We start from the raw sequence: 23,992 nt of genomic DNA, 5'->3' as shown, positions 1-23,992 counted from the left end.
CTTTCTGGTTTCGGTTTGTTCTCCCCACGGATTTTAACGAGAGTCATCTGCGTGACTTCCAGTTTTGAATTATCCCCAAACACCTAGTGGGTTCCCTAGGGATGTACAACTGGACCCTATGCTTCCCTAGTTTTGGGTCTTAGGCTAAGCTCCCTAGTTGGCTCTAATTGTCAACTTGACACCTTCCAGAGTCCAAGCCCCTTGATCTGATTGGCCTGTGGGCATCTTGATTATCGACTGATGTAGGAGGCTCAAGCCGACTGCACCAGCACCATCCCTAGCTATGTGATCCTGGGATGTGTAAGAACTCTATCTAAGCATGAGTCCAGACAAGCCAGGACACAGCATTCTTCCACGGCATCTGGTCCAGGTGCCCACCGTAACGTCTCCCAGCGTTACACCATGACCTGCGGATGTAAACCAGACAAACCCTGTCCTCCCCAGGTTGGTTTTGGCAAGACTGCTTTATCATGGGAACAGACATGAGACTAGAACAATGAGTTTATGAATAATATTTTATGGACCCAATAATGGAAACAACGAACCAGCTGGGTGACCTCAAATCTAGTGCTTAAGAATTTGTGCTCTAAGAGCGGCAGGAGCGTGAAGCTGGCTGGTCATATTTTATCCATATACAGGAGGGTGGGGGAGAGAGAGAGCAAGACCACCCCAGTGACACACTTCTCCAGCATGGCTGCAACTCCTAACGGTTCCACAACCTCTCCAAACTGTGGCACCCCTGGAGACCACGTGTTCAAATACGTAAGCCCATGACGGCGTTTCCCATCCACTCCAGTGATTACAAAATACCTCTCTGTACCTGGAGACCTCAGGACACAGGATGCTAATGGGTGCGTCATGCCACCTGTTTCCCAGAGCCCCTGATTTACGGACTCTCCTTCTGGAACCTTGAGCCAAGATAAACTCTCTTCCCTAAGTTGGTTTTGGTCCTGGAACTGGAGGTATGGGTGGTTGTGAGCTGCCCCATGGGTGCTGGGGTCTGAATACAGGCCTCTGCGACAGCAGCCAGTGCTCTCAACTACTGGGTCATCTCTCCAGCCTCTTTATGTACTAACGTCAAAAACTTAATTACAATATCAATTGTACAAATATATCCTGAGATATATTTGGTAGGGTAGGCAACCACATGAAAAGAGTTTGAAAAGGTTTACTTGCTCTGACAGTGTCAAAATTTTTAAAACATATTCTTAGGGCTTCCTAAAGAAAGTAAGCTGTGATTAGAGGAGCAGCATACTCAGTTCCTGCCAAAACGACATGTTTGATTCTGGCTGTCACACTTTACAAAGGGCAGTGACAAACCGGAGAAACTGCTGAAGGGAATGTGTTATCGAAGGAAGCCAAATATGGTTAATTTTCCCCCAGATTATTTGTCAAATGTTTAGCTGGGAGCACTGTGGCACGGAACGTGAAGAAAGCAGGAGAAGCCCAATACAGCAGGAACTGAACTCAGAATCATGATGTTCTTCAACGGTTAGCGCCAAGGGCTGAGGAGATAGATGGCTTGGCGGTTAAAGCACTTGCCTTGCAAACATGAGGACCACAGCTCGGATCTCCACGCACCTACTAAGTGCTGAGTAAGTGCGCCAGGCTCCCTGTCATTCCAGCCCTGGAAGGCAGAGCCAGGGAGTCCTCAGAGCAAGTTGTTAATGTGGCAAGACTGGCCACCTTACTGGGCTCTGGGGTCAACTGAGCGGGCCTGCCTCAGGGAATAAGGTGTAAGAATAATGGGGGAGGATTTCTGACATCAGCCTTGGGTATCCTCCTATGCAAAGGAACATGACCACACATACACATGCAAAAATATCACACACACACACACACTACTACCATCAGGGGAGCCAGCACTGTGAACGGTCAATAGATAATTACAATGGTCTAGTGTGACCTCTCTCCATAGATATATACAATCTTTCCAATGACCAATTGATTAAAATTGGATGTGCTTTCTTTTGAAGAAGTGAGCTTAGCCGGGCAATGGTGGTGCACACCTTTAATCCCAGCACTTGGGAGGCAGAGGCAGGTGGATCTCTGTGAGTTCGAGACCAGCCTGGTCTACAGAGCTAGTTCCAGGACAGGCTCCAAAGCCACAGAGAAACCCTGTCTCGAAAACAACAACAACAACAACAAAAAAGTGATCTTGTGGGAGGAGCTGAAGGTAAGATGTGGATCATGGGAGAATCTCCCATGGAAAGCCTCTTCCCACTTCCCAGGGTTATTAAACTAATCACGACAAGCTACCGTTCTCATTAACGCATGGGTTCCTGCCAGGCGATTCCGACACAGGCTGTGACATTGCTGGGGCTGACACACATGAGCAGAGGCCAGCTTTTGATGTGAAGTGATACGGCTTAATCATGCTGGAAGATTTGGCAAAAATAAACAACAAAGCATAGAAGTTACCCCCTCCCCCCTAAGGGCAATGGTGTTTGTGATACATTCTGCTAAAATCTAAAACCCATCTACCAGAATGAATGAGTGTGCGCTCGTAAATCAGGAGTGACAAGCATCCACCACTCTGCCTGTTTCTGACTGATTATTTCTGCCCAGAAGCATCAAAATGACACCCCCGCTAGACGTGACGGCCAGATGGGTCACCACACAGCTCCTGCTGCCATCGGACATTAGGTAATGCCTCGTTCCCGGGGCAGGGAGAGGGCAGCTGTCGGACAATCAAAGTGTAGACAGCTAGCTATTTTGAGTGTACGATGCCAATATGAAATTTCATTAGTCTGCCCATGTTTGTACACTTTCACACACTTTTACATAGTGTCTTTTGAAGCAAGGTCTCACTGTGTAGCTCTGGCGAGCCTGGGACTTGCTGAGTCAGACTGGCCTGGACCTTACAGAGATCTGCCTGCCTCTGTCTCCTAAGTGCTGGGAGTAAGGACATGAGCCACCATGCTCGGCTTCAAATCCTCTCTCAGTCATGATCTCGGTCATAAGAGCTTCCACAATTTTTAATTAATTGTTTTGTCTTTAAAATGTCACTGCACTGCCCTGATTGCTTCTGTGACCCAAAAGAGAGAGAGAGAAAAATGTACTGTCTCCCTTTCAAAAACTTCAGATTAGTTCCAGGGAGAGAAAAGACTTGGCAAGGTGGGCACTCGGTTTCCACAGGCAGCTGTCAGGCATCAGCTTGGGGGACAGGCTTTTCCACATAAATCATCAAGTATTATTTCACAGTTCTGAGGGAAGCCATGGAAACGGCCTCCACTGGACAGGAAACCCATTCTTTCCCAGTTGGGCCTTTCCTGGAAGTCCCAGGCAGGTACCTCTATCTGTGCGGTGTGGTTGGCGTAATACTTCAAGGCTTCGTCCCCTTCCTCGGGATCAGACCCAGGCTTGAGCATCAGCTGCAGAGGTTTGTTGTGGCGGGCCAACTGCGGGAAGAGAATCAAAGGGTTAATGTCTCTTTGCCCTTCTCTTGGGATGAGACTTTGAAGACATGCTGTCCAGCTGCTCATGCGTCTTCCGCAGTCCTGGGTTGACAGTAATTAGCCACATTCCAGGAAGGTATGTCTACATTTGAAAAGCATAACTAATCCATGCATCAGCATCAGTCACTCAGCTGGGCGGTGGTGGAGCACACCTCTAATCCCAGCACTAGGAGAGACAGAGGCAGGCAGATCTCTGAGTTCGAGGCCAGCCTGGTCTACAGAGCAAGTTCCAGGACAGCCAGGGCTACACAGAGAAACCTTGTCTTGAAAACACACACACACACACACACACACACACACACGTATCTGTAATTTACATTTGTTGGGTAATCCCTATCTTCAATGATGTATGGTTGACAGCATCATGGATTAAGATGAAATTCCTTGAGATACCTTTAAACCGCACATGCATGTAAGCCACTGTGAGCAGCGGGCAGTGGGCAGCAGAAATAACACAACAGCTGCCCCGCCAGAGACGCAGGAACAGGGCTCTCTCTGTGTTTCTCTTGCTGCATGGAATCCCAGCCCTGCGGTAGCAGCTCTTACTGACCTGTCCTGCACATTGCCGGGTCAAAGGGCCCCAGATTCCAGATTCACCGTATCTGAAACTGGTCATTTAAAAAACAACAATCTCATGACAAATAATTTTGTTCATGTGTATATGTGTGCACGTGTGCGTATGTGTGGAGGTCAAAGGTCAATATCAGGTGGACCTCCGTCATTCTCCATCTCATTTGTGAAGACAGGGTCTCTTACCAGTTTGACCAGGCTGGCTGGCCAGAAACCCCCAGGTAATCTGCTGTACCCACTGCAGCACCGTGATCCCCGCAGCATCAATCACTGCAGCAATGTCCTATGGCGCCTAGCTGTATTTGTGAGGGCTGTGCAGCTGAACTCAGCTACTCATGCATGCGCATACCATCCAGTCCTTCCCCACCCTGTCTATAAGCTGTCCTAAGCTGCTTTCTGTCATTTGGTGGAAGTGATCTCTCTCTTTTGAACACTGAAACCATTAGTGTATTTCTCTCACTTTGTAAACAATTGATACACATTCCCTTTGAATATCTTTTTCATAGAGGACCAGAGCAATTTCTGAAACCTTGCAATGTCCTTAACTGTTCAAAAGCAAATGTTCTATTTGTGCTCAGAGTTCCCTGGGGTTTCTAGTGAGCGTCACTGTGTCACACAACCCCACTACTGATGAAGGGATGCCAGGATTTTACATAAAGATCTCATTCGATCCTATTCAGAAACTCTAGGGCAGAAACTCTCAACACTTCCATTGTACAAATGAGGAAACTGAGGCACGGGGAGTGTGAACGTGCCTATAACCACACAGTTAGAGACTGGCAACGGCATTCCGGTACTGACCCCAGACGGCTCAGCTCCAGAGTCAGTATTTTGTTGGTGTCTCAAGGCTGTAAACATATCACTCTGTTTTCCATGAAGTCTTAATATAAATGTGACCATAAAGAATCAACACAAATTCAAGCAATCATCCGGACCCATAAATCCAAGTCAACATCCAGGGAAGTGAAAGTTTGATCAATTAAATATTCATCCCACTGACTCCAGAACAAATCACTTTTGAAATGATTGTTTTAGATTTGCCTTTCAGGGTCATTTATGGACTTAACCAAAAGAAATTATGTCTCGTTTTACTTACATTTTTATATTCAACTCAATGTGAGTTATATAGATTTTTATGACCATCAGAGTCGTGAAACTTGCTGTGACTTGTAGGTGTTCCTCAAAGTCTAAATGAATTTAGAGAGGGAACGGCTGTAATCACTTGGGCAAATTCACACCAGGCAAGAAGTGCGCAGTGTTAGGGTATGAAACGGATGTGACTTACAAACTAGGTTCAGGAGTGGGTGGAAGAAGAGAAAAGGACACCCTATGGCTTCACCCTTGAGTCCTCCAAAGGCCTATGTTGAAGGCTGGAAGTTCTATTGGAAGCTGAGGGGACCTTCAGGAGGTTGGGCATGTAGGAGGAAGTTGGACCATTGGGGATATGCCCTTGAAGAGCATACTGAACTCCGGCCTCCCTCCTTCCTGTTTCCTGTTTCCTGCTCCCTAGATGCCGTGACTGGCAGCTCCGCTTACCACAATCTTCCCCCTCCTCAAGGCCAAGGCCACAAACTCTAAAACCAGGAATCAAAACAGGCCCCTGCCCTCTCAAGCTGTGCTCAGCTCTTTTCTCAGAGTATGGAGAATCTGCTCAGTGTGAGTCCAGGGTGATTGGAGGAAGTTAGGAATGCCCGTCACTACAGTCCAGGGTGATTGGAGGAAGTTAGGAATGCCTGTTGCTACAGTCCAGGGTGATTGGAGGAAGTTAGGAATGCCCGTTACTACAGTCCAGGGTGATTGGAGGAAGGTTAGGAATGCCCGTTACTACAGTCCAGGGTGATTGGAGGAAGGTTAGGAATGCCCGTTACTACAGTCCAGGGTTATTGGAGGAAGGTTAGGAATGCCCGTTACTACAGTCCAGGGTGATTGGAGGAAAGTTAGGAATGCCCATTACTACAGTGCAGAAAACACTAGGGAAGAAGAACAAACTTGGCTTTTGGGCACCCAGAGTTTCTGGTGTCACCATAGAGGAGACCAAGGAACGGTTGTAGCGTCAGTTTGTCAAAGCTCTGGGCAGAGGTCAGGCCTGGAGCAACAACCAATGAGCATGGGCGCAAAATTAAAAGCCACAGAGGCCATTGGAAGAGGCTCCTGGGCACCAACAGAGCCGTCCGGACAAGTTCTCACCAAGGCTGGTGCCATCAGCATTAACAACAAAGCTCTCTCAGCTTCAGTCCTTACCACACCTGCAGAAACTGTACCTCACTCTGTGAGTCAGATCACTCCCTTAACTCAGCTCTTCAGAACCCTAATCCATTATAGTCCATTTCTAGACTTGGTTCTCAGCACCCACTGAGCATCTCACAACCATCTGCAACTCCAGTCCTAGAGCATCCAGCACCCTCTTCTGGCCACAGCAGGGACTGCATGAACTGGGTGCACAGCCGTGCAAGCAAAATACCCATACATGTAAAATATTGAAAGTAGATGTATGTATACTCATAAAATATACATCTGCGCATAACACAAACCTTACACACAAAAAATACATAACCATCAGCAGGATTTTGTATAGCATTATATATTTTTAAAATCAAAAATTGGAAATGAAGACAGACCACAAAGTTCCTAACTCCAGTAACAAGAACACAGCATGATTCGTGTTTGTTCATATTTACCTCCCTATTATCAGGATTTTAAGGTTCATTTAATTTGGACCCAAGTAAGGACTGAACAACAACAAGGAGCCAGAAACTGAGCAGAAAGCTGTTCTATGGTAATTACATCTCAGTACTTCTAATCTGTGGACTTTTTCAGTGTGTGTTCAGCTACTATTAACTGGTAGACCGTGACACAAATTTGGCTTTCTCCAGATGGAAGAGCCTGAAGCCCCATGATTGCAGTAAGTGAACGCTGTGCTCACACCAAGCAGCATTTCCGTGTGAAGCAGAGAAGCAGAAGACGGAGCACGTTCAAGGAAAACACCCTCTCCTCTGTAAAATACAAAGCCTTGTCTGCAGAACCTAGGACAAAGACTCCCAGTGCTCTCCGAGGCTGAACAGGACCCAGGGAGTGCCATGAGAAAGGAGCCTTCCCTCGGCAGAGCTGCCAAAGGGCGGGGTGATAACATCAAGGTGAGTGAGGGGAAAAGAAGGGATGGGAAGCCTGACAGAGAGGGCTCCCCGAAGCAGGGAAAACTTCACACCTCACCAACTGCTCAGTGGGTGTTAGGAAAAACAAGCCGTCCTTTTTACAAAAGTTCTTTAGCCACCCTTGTTGTCTGGTCCAAAACTAGCATCCATATTGTCTAGAATGTATTTTAAATCAACACTGGACCAGGAAATAAGCTCTGGAGAGGCCAAATATAAATCCCGAAAGAGAGCAGGGCCAACAAAGAGGCTGGCAGCATCAGGAAAGAAGATGAGGGTGACATTTCCTAGAAACCGTTTGACAGACTAGGACTGGGCACCCACAAAGACATCTGTGGAGGAGACACAGCCCTCCAGGCCAAATGATCAGAGCCGCAGAGTAAACTATGACATCTCAGGAGGGCTTCTCATCACGCATGCACATGAGCACACACACGCACACGCGCATGCACACGCACACACGCACACGCACACGCGCATGCACACACTTACCACTCCTCTACAGTGAAATAAGAAATCTGTCCCTTTCAGACAGGCAAAGCCAGTGCTGAGGTAACCAAGGAAACCACAGCTGCATCTTGGTGGCCCTCTCCAGAAGATGAGAAATCCCCTCGTGGTCAAACCTCCCTGAAGCTGCAGGCTGTTCTGGCTGTAAGAGAATCCGCAACACCAGGGCACTTTCCCAAAGGCCACATGTGTGCACTAACAAAAGGTGTGCATCACCAACGAGCCAGACGTCACTGAGGAGTCGCCTAGACAGTGGGTTTGCACCCTCCGGGCCTGTCAAGAGGGTTATGGGAAGAAATACCCTCAAAGAGAGATCCAGTCCATCCATGATTTGAAAGAGGAGCTTCTACTTGCCCTTCTGGTGAGTCCTTCCCAGCCAATCCACCCATTATTTAGAAGGGGAGCATCTACCTGCCCCTCTGGTGAGTCCTTCCCAACTCCTCCCGTCTCTTTCTGTACTGTACTGTCTTTTTGTGGAAACTGAAGATGGGTTGACTGATCTAACTTTGAAACTTCTGGGGCTCCTTCTTCCTACACAGGAAGTGCTGTTTTCTTCAGACCCAGACAGGAGAGGATGGTTACCTGAGCTACCCTGCCACCGCCCAGAAAGAATCTGTGAGACACTCCCATCCACATGGTCCTCCTCCCACAGGGCGTCCAAGACCGAAGGCACAGAGCATACAGCCATCTTCCCTCATTGTTATCCAGATGCGGACCCAGGACTGAGTCTTCCTTACACACGCTGGTGTCTCCCTGCCCAGCACGTCTGGAAGGGTGTGGTTTTGTTCACTATTACCCCACAAATCCAAACGTGTGTCCAGCAGACGACAGGGCAGCGGACAGGATGGACTGCCGGACGGTGGCTGACAGAGGACTAGGTAGCCTAATTTTGTTTTGTTTCGCTATTTGACAGTCAGTTCTGCTTTAAAGCGACCAGCATGTTTAGCTTTCCAAAGGGCTGCTCTTTAGGAAATGAGGAACCGGCATACTCTGGGGAAATTTCAGAAAGTATTTTCATTCCTATTTCTAGACTCAAGCAGTAATTTCTCACAATGATAAAGAAACCAGGAAGGACGAATGCATGCTTCTCCTGTCAAAAGCCTGAGTCTCTGGTTTAGTAATTTCTGTGGTTTCTTTAGGGCAAAGGAGTTGGGAGGAGGAAAAGCTGTCTTTAGGAGGAGCTGAGAAGCTGGCCTATTAGAGCAGCTCCTGCGCTTGGCAGGGGGAAAGTAAGAACCTTTGCATGCAGAGTCACTGCTGGGTGAGCGATTACTTCTGGTCCCATCGACCTTTCAGGACATGTTCAAGTTCAAGTCACCTGACCTTTCAAGGGCGACTACCTTGTGACGCGGACAGACAATACACCACAGAGACTTTCTCGGGGGTGCAGATACCGCTGCTGCTAGGTCCCTGGGCAAACACCCGTGCTCAGCTGAGAGCTGGGATTAGTCTCCATCTCTTATCAGCTCCTCTTGGAAGAGTGAGTCAATTGCTCACAGTCCTGACAAAGCCATGGCAAACTGCACTAATTAAAGCCTGGAAATTATAGTGGTGAGTCCTACAGCTCTCTACAAATCCACCAGCAGGCTCAGAATCAACACAAAGTGCACAGATTAGCCAGATGTAAAATCAGGGTGGAATCCGAGGCCCTGAGAGACACACTCCCGCCACGAGTATTTCTCTAGCTTTCTATTTCTGAGCTACACCGGATGAACACTCTCGGCCACCACCCTCTCTCTGTTTAACTAAGTAACAGCGACTAGAAAGGTCAGCTTGTGTTCACGCGGTGGTTTGTAAAGGAAGAGAGTACTGCCCAAAGGAACCATGCATTTCAAAAAGTCCCTGCCCTGCAAAAAGAGCAAGTGAGGCCAGCTGAATCTCAGCTCTAGGGAAGGACTCGGGCAGTCTAACAGACTGAAAAGAGATCATGAAGTCCCACGGAGTAGAGGCGCTAGCTAGCTCAGTTGCTACAAGGTGGCTGTCCCAGCTTGCAAACAAGAGCAGAGGAAAGCAGGAGAGAAAGGAGGGGGAGAAAGAAAATTCAGACAAATTCATTTAGAAAAATGCACCATCCTTTTTAAAAATGGTAGCCGGTAGAGGTGATATTTAACCAGATACATATCATGAACACAAGCTCATAGGTACTTTCAACAAAGATGCTACCTGTAGTATAAATTTCTTTGTTATGACATAATGAGATAATGAGTTATCCATAGATAATTATTAACATTATCAGATCCATAAACTATTCATATGCAAATGTAAAAATATCCTCTATTCCAAGCCAATTAAAAAAGATCTTCTTAAAAACCGAGCAACTGTGGACTAAGCCCGTGGTTCTTCAGTCCTGTTTCTGCCCCTCCAGATTCTCTGGTTAGCCTCTGGCTTGAGCTAAGTTAGTTCGGATAGAATCTGAAGGGTGAAAAGACAAAAGTTCTGCCTTCAAGGAACTTCCGGTTGGGCAGAAGCCACAAACAGAACAATGGACCTATCAGGGGGCCAAGAGCAGATGAAAGCAGAGAAGGTGGGGCAGAGACTGCCATTTAAAATCAAATCATCAGAGATCATTTCCCCAAAAGTTTAACAAAACAGAACAGTGGCAAGTTCAAAGACACAAACCAGGGTCACAGTTTGTGAATCAGCCCAGTACCCCAGGAAAGAAAGCGAGGCAGAAACCACCAAGGACTTGTGTTGCGGCCCACGTCATACAACAAGGCTTTCAAGGCATCCTAAGAAGCACCACTGGGACAGTTTCTCTGACTTCTGTAGGCAGAGGGAAGTGAAAAGGAACCAAAGTGGAGTCAGAGTTCAGAGGGTGCTGGAGGGCAGAGCAGCTGGGAAGGCTGTCCGGGCTGCTCAGGGAGGTGGCTGGGTCCCAGAGAACAGGGCTATCTTCCTGGACTTCTGCTTATAGGACACGCCAGGTGACGAGGGAGAGGGTCCAGAGTAACCTAGAGGCAGGCAGAGGAGGATCATAAGAATGTGTTTCCTTCCTCCTCGGGTCTACTGCCTACAGGAATGGGAACTGGGGAAATGTCAGGTCCCCAGGGAGAAGCTGGGAAGGGCCTGGCTGCCCGGGCCCCACCCATACCCTGAGCTGTGGAGATACTCTGGGTGTGTGCGTGTGATTAAGTGTTAGACAGGTGGGAGTGATCCACTAGGACTGAAAACAAGCCGAGTGGAACTTCTGGAATCAGCGATAGAGTCAATAAAACAGGGCTGATGGAGAGGGACTTACGCGGACCGCTCACCCACAGAAACGGCGGCTGTGGAAGCCACTCAGGCACAGTTCCCTGATGCTTTTGGAGCTCATTTGTGGGTCCTCTTGCTGCACCCACTTAGCATGTGAACCCCAGGTGAGTCCGAGCCCTTGGCTGCTCTAAGGAGCCCCTGGACAGCCACTCTCCTTCCTGCTTTATCTCACCGTGACTCCCAAGGTCACTGGCGTCCAATCAGCCCAACTGTGAGTCCAAAGCGCGTCTTGCGTCTCACAGAGAAGAGTCACAGAGCGCCACACAGAGAGGAGACTCGCCCAGACTAACTCCTGGCGAGGAAGGAGATCCGCTCTTGCACACTTGCGTGGGTTGGGGCCCAGGTCATACAACAAGGCTTTCAGGGCAGCATAAGGTTTGATTGTTAAGCCACACACAGCAACACACACTTGAAATCCCTGCAACGGGAGGCTGAGGCCAGGTGGGCTACTCTGTCTATCTCTAAAACACTTGGGAGGGAGGGAGGAGGGCAGGAGGGGGTGGGACAGGGGCAAGACTTTCACTAAGAAGTGAGTATTAGAAGGTGCCGAGCCCAGGGTAATGTGGGCATGACATAATCTCTTTGTTGGGGTTCACAGTGGCTGCTGTGTCAGGGAAAGTTGGGGTACACATGAGAATGAAAGCAGGAAGGCTACGATCCACCAGAGACCACGGTGACAAGGACTAAGCAGTTATGAAGGACGTGGTCAGATCCCCAAGTTCGTGGAGTAACCACACAGATACCCTGAGAGTATGTCTAGTTAATCCTTTATTATTTGTGCTTTTAGGTAACGCCACTGGCCTAAAGGAACACCGGTATGAAGACTCAGCATACACACATACGTGCACACATACACACACACATACGCACACACACAATTTTCTGAAGAGCCTCTGTGAGGTGCAGATGAAAAATAGGATGAATCATAGCCCACCACTTGCCACGACCCCCAGGGATGGGGACAGGTGTGGGAGGCTTAAATCTGAGAGCCCCCTTTCCCTCTCCTCTGCTTAAGGTAGCCTTTGCCAGAGGATGCCGGGGCTGAGCTGCATCAAATCATTGCTCCTCCGAGTCTCAGGCGCCCTATTTGCCATGTGACCACTCACTGTTCCAGAGTCTCTGGCGCCCTCTGCGGTGTGACTTGGCGCCTTTTGCAAAGTGACCGCTCAGTTCCCCTGCTCATTGTGGTCCAGTTTGGAGCTGGCCTACAACAGGGACTGCTGTCACAGGAATGCTGCTGCTGAAGCCAGGATTGCACTTCGTCAGGGCCAACGTCCAGCCTTCCTGCTGAGTCTCACTGCTCCCCAGTCTGTACCCCATCCTCTTAGGCCCCTCAATTCCAGTCATTCTCTGGGGTCTTCTTCCCCCTGTGGCACTGAAATCACGCTGGGGTTTCATTCTTGGTTTAACCCCTCATCCCAGCTGCTTTTCTAGGAAATCTCATCGATACCACAATTTCAAATACCATCTATACGAATGTCTGTATACCTTGATGCTCATGCCTAGCTTCTCTTCCCAAGAATGAAGTATGGAGTCGGTGTCTGATGTTCCTTCATCCTAATGTCTCATTTCCCCTAAACACCCATGGGCTCGAATCCAGCTCTAGTCTACTCCCAAGGTTTTCCACCTCCAGGCTCATACAATGTCGTCTGCCAACAGCCAGCTCTTTCCCTGGGAGCTGCCCCCCATTCGCACTTTTCCCAGCACATTCCCAGTTAGTAAGTCAGCAAGCGATGGAGAGAGGCCAGGGACTCCAGAACCAGTCATAGTTCCCTTCCTCCTCAGCACACAGGGCTTACCAGCTGCAGGAAATAAAAATGTCAGGTCCCGGAGGCAAAGCCAAGAAGATAAACCCCTTAGCTAGAATGACATGTTCTCTGGACTGAGGTTGCCCACCCACTACCTGATCTCTGACCATCTTCCAAGGCTGCAGTCTTATGCTGCTTTCAGGGCCAAGGAGCACATGAGCAGAAGGAATGAGAGGTGGGTTTTCTCCATGTCTTTCACTGTAAGCCTTTTGCTTTTGAGCAGATAAAATATCTCGATAAATGGAGGTCGAGAGGTAGGTGGGGGCGGAGAGAAAGCGGGCAGCTGTGGCACTGGTGACACCAGGAACAGGGAAGCACAGAGGAGGAAGGAAGGGAAAGAGCAGGAAGCTGTGTCTGGTCAGGTGACTGACCTATCAGACACGGACAGAAGGAAGCTGAGATGTGCGGAAGTCCAGAGTCGGGGTTAGAAAATCTGTGGTTTGTCAACGAGTTGAATAAAAATACTCTGGCTAGATGAGAAAAGTGATGTGGGGGCCGGCCACTCAACCCGAGCCTCGGCAGACAGAATCCAGGAACTTGAGGTGACTCCGAGTACCCCATCTTTGATTGGGAGTGTTTCCCAAGTTCATGTCAGGCATAAGCAAGGAACAGCCTTGGCCCCTGCTGGACGCCCCTAGTTTGTCCTGAACCTTTCCTTCCTGCTCGCTTCTATTCTGCCTGACTCAGCTCCATCCTGGTTCACAGTGGACTCACCTATCTTCTTGGCCCAGTGGGTAACACATCTGTCTGCCCAGTTACAAAGTGAGTGGACAGAGTCCCACTGTCCACAGAATACATAAATCACAGCACTGTGGAATTACAGTGTCCTTGTCCTGGCGAGTTTTATGTCAAACTGATACCAGACAGAGCCGTTTTAGAAACTGGAACCCTCAGTCGGGGAAAAGCCTCCACCAGAGGGGCCTGCGGTGCATTTCCTTAATTAGTGACTGTTGGGGTAGGTTCCGCCCACCCTGGGTGGTGTCACCTGTGGGAAGGTGGTCCTGGACTGTGTAAGAGCGCAGGCCTTACACAAACCGGGAGGAGCGAGCCTGTGAACAGCATTCTCCCACGCTGCCGCCTCAGCTCCTGCACCCAGGTTCCTGCCTTGAGTTCCCACCCCGACTTCCTCAGTGGTCAGACTGTGGTGTGGATGCAAAATAAACCCCTTCCTCCACAAGCTGCTTGCGGTCATGTTGCCATCATGGTAATAGAAAGCTCACCTCAAACGTCCTCCTTTCTTATCAGTTAGGAACTTAGCGTGCATGCCTCTGTTTGTGTTCCAGGCTCACATACAAAGAGAGGGCTGGTGTAGCACCTGCCTCTCATGCCTGACTCCTTAGGTCCCATCCCCGGCACCATCAACAACAACAACAAAACCAAAGTGAATTAAACAGTAGAAATACGAGCTGCAGAGATGGCTCAGTGGTTGTGAGCACACACTGATCCCACAGAGGACCTGAGTTGAATTTCTAGCACCCACGTGGAACAACTCCACAACTGCCTGTAACTTCAGAAATCTGATACCTCTGGTCTCCGTGGGCCTCCAAACCCATGTGCTCATATGCATGTCCTCACTCACAGACACACACTCATTGACATATTCTAAATATTTAATTATAAATGTATATAGCCAGGCATAGTGACACACAGCTACAAGCTCACTGCTCTACAGATTAAGGCAAGAAGGTGAGAGGTTCAAATCCATCTTCAGCTACACAGCAAGTTCAGACAGCTCAGGCTACATGAGTGCTTGAGTCAAGAACAAAAACTAAACGATGAAAAGAATTGCAAAAATAAGTGTCCTGTTTTTTCTCATTTTTTTTTAATATTTACTCCTTTATTTATGGGAATAGGACACACGTGTCACAGAGCAGCGCGGTCAGAGGACAATATATGGGAGCTGGTTCTCTCCTAACATCACGTGGGTTCTGGGGATTGAACTCGGGTCCTCAGGCTTGGGGGCAAGAGCCTTTCTTGCTGAGCCATCGTGTGGGCCCAGCCATTACGAGCAGGCAATTTCAAATATGGGGCATGGAAAGTATGGAGATTATAAAAGCCATTTACAGCAGGGTTTGGCAAACAACCCTCCTGGGGGAAATCTGTTCTGACACCTGCTTCATACAATGAAGTTTTATTTGGATAAACACAACAAGACCGGCTTGTTTACATGTTGTCCACAGTTGCTTCTGCACCAGAACGGCAGAGTGCAGTGTGTTCAGCAGACAGTACGGACTCACAAGACTAAAACATTTATGAGCTGGCTCTCTGGAAATCCCCACATAGAGGCATCAACTAGCACATGGTCTTCGTGCCTCACAGAGCTGTCAAAAACTTATACATGCATGTGGGTGTATGTATATGTGACCGACAGATGACAGGACAGCAACTCTTGAAACAATCAATTTTATATCTCTAAAATGGAGCCTCTTACAATAATAACAAAAACCTTAACCTGGGCTTGCCACAATTTTCCCCTACTGTATAATTTCAGACAGTCTCTTGGGTGTGATGTGAATGGGGGCTTATTTTTGATCTGAGGGGTTTCTTCCTTTAATTTAACAGTTACCATCCAGTATCTAGCATTGTTTTGTTGCAGTGGCCTGGTACTTTTCTGTGACTCTTTAAGTAATTCTGAAACCCAAACTGATCAAGAGACACAAAAGGCCACAGCTGAGCAATCTCGTCGCTAGTGAATAAGGCTCACGTACCCATACAACTCTCTTGGCCTTTGCACCAGAGAAAGCTGTTTTCAGACATTAGAATTCTCCCGCTGGATCGATCAGCAGAAGGAAATGTCAGCTGGATTCTGTCCTGCCATCTCACCCCCTCTCGTGTCCACAGTGAGTCTTCAGGATAGAAATGCGGCTGTGTAGCTGTAAACAACCTTCATTTACGGTTGAATCACAAAAGAAAACAATCAGTGAACAGTGTGGGCATGTACAGCTACAGCTACAACAGACACACACGGAGCCATGCACGCACACACACAGACACATACACAGAATATTGTATGTGCAGAATCACACACATGTGCACAAATACATAGAGGGTATCACTTGGTGCTTTGACATTAAAGTTTTTCCTTCGCTTATACGTTTACTAAGTGTGCTCTTGGGTTCGTTATCATCGACTTAACTTTAAGTAGATGTTAAATGATGCCAGGATATAAACCAGCATACAAATAACAGTAGCCATGAAAAGACTTGAACTGACGAGGCTTTGGGCTTGGCGGACGTTTTCTAAAGCATATGTCTGCACCGGTATTCTTTGTCACATTAGTATTTCACAGCATCATTAATGTCCCATCTTTGTCACATTAGTATTTCACAACATCATTAATGGCCCATTAACTGTGTGTCACTAGAGTGTAGCACTGAACACTCTTGAGAGGAGTGAAGTGTGTGCCACGTCACACTGAGGTGAGTTTCTCTGCACGTGGACCCTCTCGTGTCTGTAGTCCCTCATGTGGTACGACGGCCTCTCCATCGTTTTACACTGATGTTTCTGCTCCTGTACAAGGTCCCAGGGCACTAACCTTCCACACACGGCATGGCAAGTATCTTTATTCTGCCTATGTTTTCTGTATGACAAAAAACATCCGCCTCTGAGACCCACGAATGGCATTGTGGGTAAAGGCACTGCCATCAAACCTGATGATCTGAGTTCAATCCCCAGAATCCTCCTGGTAGAAGGAGGGAATCCACACATCCGTATGCATACCACAGCTTGTGCACATATGCACACACGTACACAAATAAGTGCAATAAAAATCCTCTTCTTCATTGCTCAACTGAACCTTCCGAGTCCGTAACCACCATCTGCATCTGGTCCTGTCCAGTCACCTGCAGCACCTGGTGATGTAATACTCACTTAAACCCCCAGGTACCACTGCATCCCCTGCAGTACTGTCACCCAGTGTCATTCAAGAACCAGACCTCAAACCTGAGCCAGCCACAGTGACCCGCCCCTGCCACTGCTAAAGGAGCAAGGACACAGGCCCAGAGCGCAACAAGCAATGCGACATCAAGCAGTGGAGCCTCGTGTAAGCTCACACACAGCGGGTGCAGATCTGCCTGCTGAGGATGTTTTTCACCGCTGAGAGCAGTGGGCCTATTGCTTACACAGGCCCTGAAAGCCTAAAGTGTTTGCAGCTTGATGTGACAATCACGTGCTTTTACCGGATGGGTCTCGTGCAGCTGAAGCTGGCCTTGAACCACTGTCCTCTCGCCTCTACCTCCAACTCTTACAATCTTAGGGCAATTTTTAAACGGTTTTATTAAGCTCATACAATACAAATATCCCCGATCACCAAAGTATATCTATGGAACAATCTTATTCTACATCTATGTTCACAATGGCCACAGTATGAACAATCCTCAAGATTAATTACATTCACTTTCTGTATATGTGGGGGTACGTGTGTGTGTACATGTGTGTGTGTGTGTGTGTGTGTGAGCATATGCGCATGTGTGTGAGGCCAGAGGTCAACATCAGGTCTCTTTCTCTAGTGCTTTTCATCACGTTTTTACAGACAGGCTCTCCTGCTAGGCCTGGAGCTCAATGCTTCTGCAAGCTGAGCCAGCCAGCAGGCTCTTGGGAGCCTCCTGCTTCTGCCTCCTCAGTGCTCAGCAAATTCTTCAGTTTCCTAGTACTGCAATAAAACACAGCGACCAAGGTGACTTACAGCAGGAAGGGTTTATTTGGGGCTTCCAGTTCTGGAGGGTTAGGGGTCATGATGGCAGGGTACAGGGAGCAGCAGCAGACAGCCAGAGCAGAAGCTGAGAGTTCACATCTTGAGCCATAAGCAGGACACAGAGAGAGCTAACTTGAAATGGTCTTTAGGAACCTCAAACCCTGGCCCCAGTGGCATACTTTCTTCAGCAAGGCCAAGGGTCTTCTAATCCTCTATGGCCACCAACTGAGGACCAAGTAGTCAAATGCCCAAGACTTATGGGGACATCTCATTCAAACCACCGCACTGAGATCACAGCTTTTTTTAAGTGGGTAATGGGATCGGAACTTGGTTCCTTACACTTGTGTTCAGCAAGCACTTTCTCAACAGAGCCATCTCCCCAGCCCTGTGTATTTACTCTTGATTACACCTGAAAAAGTGATGATTGCATCAGAGAGCTGAAAAGGAACCAGTAGCGGATGGGATGGCATCAAGTATGGCCTGTAGCAGTCTTCCGGAAACCACTGTCCACTGGGGGTGGGAGGGGCACGCTATGCTCCCATCTCAATTCCTTTTCAAGACCAGCAAAGATGCTTATGAATAAACAGTACAGCGCATGGCTTTTAACTCTTTGTTACCCATAATGCCACACTGGTCCTGGCAAATGGAAAATGTATCTGCCACAAATCTCAAAACATTTGGTCATTTTCCCTTCCCAGGCTTCTGAGGTCCTATTTTAAGAGAACAATTCCACACACAGGCATTTCTCCATTAGCCTCAAATCCCTGTTGTAAGCAGATGAGGTATACACAAACACAAATATCCAGCAGCTGGCTAGCTAGACCAACAATTATTTAAAATGTAATGTAACCCATTATAAAAGCCATTGCGTCTTTTATAAAAGATGCTTGGGTATTCACGTGGGTCCCTGCAGACAAAGCTCACAGATGCCTGTACTGCCTTTATGGATGAGAGAGTTGAAGTCAGAAAAGCCATGAACCCCAACAGTGGACAGAGGAAACACACCTCGTGAGAGGAGTAGCGGCTAGGCTGCTACACAGCATTTCTACTGAGGTGTCACCAGGCTACTTGGGCGTCTGTGAGCAGAGAAATCAGCTGTGTTTTCCACTTCCCACAAGTGATGATAATAGAGATGAAGTAATTGTCAGTTAGTGAACACCCTTCAAAGATATTAGTGATGGGAGTTATGGGTCCAATTACAAACCCATCTTTCTGCTTCCACAAATAAAGTAAATGAAGCCGTGCTGATTACTACGCATTAGCATCAGGAGGCAGAAGCTGGGAAGAGGTGAGCTGCTCCAGTCTCTAGGGAAACACTTTAAGGCAGTCTGAGTGATATACACACTTCCTCTGATTTCAGGGTATTTAGAATAATTTATATGCATAGCCCTTCAAATGAGAACAGCTCAAGCAATTGCAGCAATGAAATGGAATTTTTAAGGGGAAAGTGACTTAATGAAGACTATCAGATATCTAGAAACTGCCAGTATAATAAAGTATCCCAGTGCATGAAGCAGGAAAGGAAGCCACGCCTACCATTCCCTGTCCCCACCCCTTCCCACAGTGCCTTGGTTAGTGCCAAGTGACAATCCGGGTGACTGAAATATGGATAGCAAATGCTGGCGTTTTCCTTTGGGAGGGGAACAGTGTACGACTCTCTGACATCTCCAGCACTCCTACAAGACTTTGTGAATGCAGAGGTATAAGCACATGTGCCTCAGGGATGTGCACCTAGGTGTGTACATACATGTACACATGTGGAAACCAGAGACCATCGTCAGTAAGACCACTCCACTGTTCCCCACATTATATTTTTGAGCAGTTTCTCTTGCTGAATCTGGAGCTCATTAATTCAGCCAACCTGGCTGGACAATGAACTCCAGGGAGCTGTTTCCTCCACCCCAATTGCAAAGGTTACAGACATGCATCATCCCCCCACAGACTCTGAATCCTGTGGATGTAGCTGAAGTCAGCATGGATGTGAGGGAGAAGAGGAGCTGGACTCTTTAGCCACAGCTGCTGCATTGCCGGACTTCAGATGAGGGCTCTGATAAGCATGTCACAGAAAAAAAGGTGCTGCTAACAGAAGGTAGCCAGTAAGCCAAACATACTGCTACTCCTGAACTTGCCTTCACGATCCTTCCACCCAGTTCGATCAATTTCATTCCACTTCCCCCTTTGCGCACTTTTATTGCTTCTGCTAAGTATAAACTTGGAGGTGACACAAACAGCTATAACCCAGACTATCAGATGCTCAGTTGAGTAGTCTTTAGTGCTTACTAAAAGGATTTAAATCTAACACAGCCAAGCTTTTTATTTTCTCATTTTACTTTTATTATTTTGGAAATTTTCTTTAAAAAACAGAGGGAGAACTCACGAGTACCCATAGTTGTGAGTTTTCTATTAATTAAATATCCAAGTCAATATACATAAACAGTTCAATGTGCATAAACAATTGGATATGCACAATTGAATATGCATAAGCAATTGAATATGTGTGAACAACTGAGTGTGCACAAACAAATAAGCACAACGACCGAATATGCATAAACAATTGCATATGAATAAACAACCAAACATGCATAAACTAATACACAGAAAATAATTGGAAGTAAGTCTAGTAGTATGCATAGCATTTATTAGCTACTACATCTTAATGCTATGGCCAATCAAATACTTTACAGGTAGCAGTTGAATTAAGGACTTAACTTGGCTCATGGTTTGAGTGTACAGTCCAGTAGAGAAGGCATGGTGGTTGTAGCAGCAGAAGCATGAGACTGCTTGCTCACATCTCGATGGTTCAAGAAACAGAGACAGGAAATAGGGAAGGCTATAAAGTCTCAAAGTCCACCCGCTAACAGGTCTACTTCCTGTAGCAAGGCCCCACTTCCCACAGGTGCCACACCTCCCCAAACAGCATGACCACCAGGAGATGAAGTGTTCAAAGCCACACATGCCTGTGTAAAACCTTTCACATCAAAACACAACCTACCACAAATGTAAACATGTGGTTTGGGGAACACAACAAATGAGACAATGCTAAAACAGTCTATCCAGGATGTAGGGGAGGCAGATACAGGTTTGAAACAGTAAACACAACTCCAGGAGATGACAGCCCATTGGCTCAAGAGAAAGGCAATCTCATTGGCACAAATAAGAAAAACGCTCATCAAGAGGGAAGAGAATACAAAGCCCTGTCTACACTGAGCTAAATAAAAAGACTGGCTAAGAGTGACCTATAAAATGAAAATAAGCCATCAATACCAGGTGAGCAAGATCCCTGTCTACCCAGTACAAAGTGCTTCTATTACATCAAACACCATCAACACCCATGCACCCTGCAATGAGTTTGTATCTACTGCTGCAAGACACCACGCTTGGCATGGGACTAGGGAAGAAAAGAGAAAAGGTATCTTGTCAGCATTAAAGAATGCTAATGTTATACTCTGAGTGGTGCTAGAAAATTGTCTGTATTCTGTCAATCATGTTTTAAATAAACGCTGATTGGCCAGGCAGGAAGTATAGGTAGGTCAACCAGACAGGAAGTAGAGGCGGGGCAATGAGAACAGGAGTATTCTGGGAAGCAGGAAGCTCCCTCCGCAGCCCTGCCCAGACCATGGAAGAAGCAAGATGTAATCTACCCGGCTGAGAAAGGTTCCAAGCCATGTGGCTAACATAGATAAGAACAATGGGTTAATATAAGCTACAAGAGCTAATAAGAAGACTGAGCTAATGGGCGAATCAGTTTATAACCTATATAGACCTGTATGTGATTTTCTTTGGGGCTTGCTGGTTGTGGGGTACCAGGCGGGACAGAACCCCCCGGCCCTCATGTTACATCTGAGGACAGGAATTACCACTAATTTTGACCACAGTAACAATGATAATAGAAAAAAGTCTGCATTTGGATTTTATTATTATTCATAAACTACCAAATCCCAAGCCTGAGAGCATATCACTTCCTAGTCACTTCTTCATGCTTCAATCATGTACATGACATTTCTTAAGTGACTATGACTGGTTATCACAACGATGTCCACTTGGTTCCAGTTACTATAGCCTTTGTCATATATAGGCCTAAGTGGACGTGATGGAGATTCCCAAGCTAAGTCCTGAGAGCATACCATTCTCTAGAGTCTTCTCATGGGAGCAGATCTTTCTGCCTCAACCAACCTCTTCCCTCACCCCCGATGCCCATGTGCAAACATCTTGGACCTTTTTCATTTCAACACAGCATCTTTATGGCAGTTTCTCATCTCCCTCTCCTTCCAGAATTCACTTCCTCGGGAGCTTCTTGATTTATCTTTTCATCTCAGCAACTAACATGATGCCTGACTTGAGTAGTTATTGAAATCAATAGCCACTACCTTGTCATAAATATACCCAAAATGAACTTAATGGGATAAATACTCATAGCTGGTTGGGGTAGACCAGCATTTGGGTCTCATTTCCTCCCTGTAGACACACTGAGCTCATTCCATTCAGAAGTCATCGAACCACACCTTGTAAGGGTTCCCATCCATTTCATGTGCTTTCATTTTTCTCCCCGAGATCCAGCTTCAGTTTCAAATCCTCAGAGAAAGTCCTTCAGAAGGCCCCATCTCCAGCAATCTCATTTCCACCTTTACCACACCCTGTTCCCCACCAGTGTATGGCTGATTCCATGGTCTGCTAATTGTGACATGTTTGTCTCTCTTCCCCTGTTCCTAGTCCAAGTGCAAATTGTCCCAGAACTGATCTGTCATCGTTACTACCCTGTAAGACTATGTCATGGTGCCTGGCAGCCAGACAGCTTGCTCATCTACACAACTCAGTGATTGAGGAATGTGGGTCCTAGGTTCGATCTGTGGTGAGCTATGGCTCCTGGCTGCTCTGTGGTGAGCTGTGGCTCCTGGCTGCTCTTAGCTATGTTGGCCTGCTCCATGTGGTGAGCTGTGGTGAGCTGTGGTGAGCTAGGGTGGCCTGCTCCGTGTCTTTACATTTTTTAATGACTTGTCAACTTTTAAAGATGAGATTTCACAATTAAAAAAAATTAAAAATTTAGGCTTTTTTTGAAGTTCTGGAAGGAGTAGAAAGAACACCAGGTCTGGGATCCCAACTGGTGAGCTGGCAGAGGTGCATACCAGCGCCTTGTTGAGGGAGGAGCATCAGGCCTCCCAGGTCTGCCCTGCTCAGATCACTCACACACATGTAAGCCCCAGGCACGGCTATATTCTGGCCTTGATCTCTTCTCCAGAAGCTTCCACCCCCTGCATTCCTGCACAGAGCTACCACGGCCTCTCCATCAAAATTCAGAATGTGCCTTCTGGGATGAGTCAGAACTGGGACCCACCATCTCAGCCCAGCATGGTGGCACACACGTGATCCAAATACCCAGGAAGATTGCTCCAAGCCCCAGACCAGCCATGGCTGTGTAGTGAGACCTTATTTTTTAAAATCAAAGACCAAGAAAATCATCTTCTCATCTACGTGATTAAATACAAAAGTATGATTCATCATGTGTTCATTGAAGCCCCAGGGGAGTGTCTAACAGATTTAAGCTGACAGACAAAAAGGATATTAAAATACTGAAAGGTCAATGAATTGGAAATTAGATATAATCAATACGGTAGATGAATGGTTATTAATGGTTTAATCCTTAATTAAAATTCTGTAAGACAAAGGAGACCTGATAAAAGATAAATATACCTGCAAGCAATTCATAGGAGAAATACAAGCAATCAAAGAACGAAGAATGCAAAGACAGATGGTCCATTTCAAAAGCTCTTTAAAGCAGCAGTGCTCAACCTGTGGGTCATGACCCCTTTGGGAGTCAACTGACCCTTCTACAGTGGCTGCCTGAACTCATCAGAAAACACAGATATTTACATTAAGATTCATAACAGTAGCAAGACTACAGTTATGAAGTAGCAATGAAAATAATTTTATGGCTGGGGCCACCACAATGTGAGGAACTATATGGAAGGGTTGCAGCGTCAGGAAGGCTGAGAGCCACTGCAGAGGAAGTGACCACAAGCGAGATCTCCGTTTTCGTGGTACACACAGATGGAGTGAACAGGAATCTGTGGACCGAGAGCTATACTCCTGACTCTATCGGTTCTGCAAAGTTTTCTTTGAATGGTACTAAGTTTCGCAAAGAGTATCAAGAGCCATAGAGTGGCCCCTATGGCCCAGAAATTGAACTTCCTGATTTTACCCTAAAAAAACCACCAGGACAGTGGACAAAGATTAATGTGTGAGGGCATTAATCACAGCATAATTCATAATATCAAATATATTAGAAACCTATACTTAACAATAAAGAGTGATTCAATAAATTATAGAACATTCATTCGAATGATGTCTAATTATGCGGACATTAAAATTACATGTTCAAAGGCCATTTTCTGATTCAGGAAAACGCTCATGAAAAAATTGAAAGCTTGCATTTTGAGAAGATTTTCATGTAACTAATCAAAGTGACTATTATTCTTATTTTCCACTGACTTTCTGTTTAATGAGTCTTCCTGCCCACAAAGCATCTAACATTTCTTCATCCATTTCTTTAATTTTGCT

The 23,992-nt window shown here is 46.9% G+C and overlaps 1 protein-coding gene across 1 annotated transcript in view; it reads right to left on the bottom strand.

Annotated features, from left to right (window-relative positions):
• The window catches only part of Itpr2 (inositol 1,4,5-trisphosphate receptor type 2), a 411,976-nt gene that overhangs the window by 84,227 nt on the left and 303,757 nt on the right, over positions 1 to 23,992 (bottom strand). Inside the window, exon 46 of the mRNA XM_075982281.1 lies at positions 3,294 to 3,401. Coding sequence (XP_075838396.1) covers positions 3,294 to 3,401 — 108 coding nt within the window. The remainder of the gene's footprint in view (positions 1 to 3,293; positions 3,402 to 23,992) is intronic.

This window comes from Microtus pennsylvanicus, chromosome 8, assembly GCF_037038515.1.
Source record: "Microtus pennsylvanicus isolate mMicPen1 chromosome 8, mMicPen1.hap1, whole genome shotgun sequence".
NCBI classification, from domain to species: domain Eukaryota; kingdom Metazoa; phylum Chordata; class Mammalia; order Rodentia; family Cricetidae; genus Microtus; species Microtus pennsylvanicus.
This window is presented reverse-complemented; position numbering and strand designations above follow the sequence as displayed.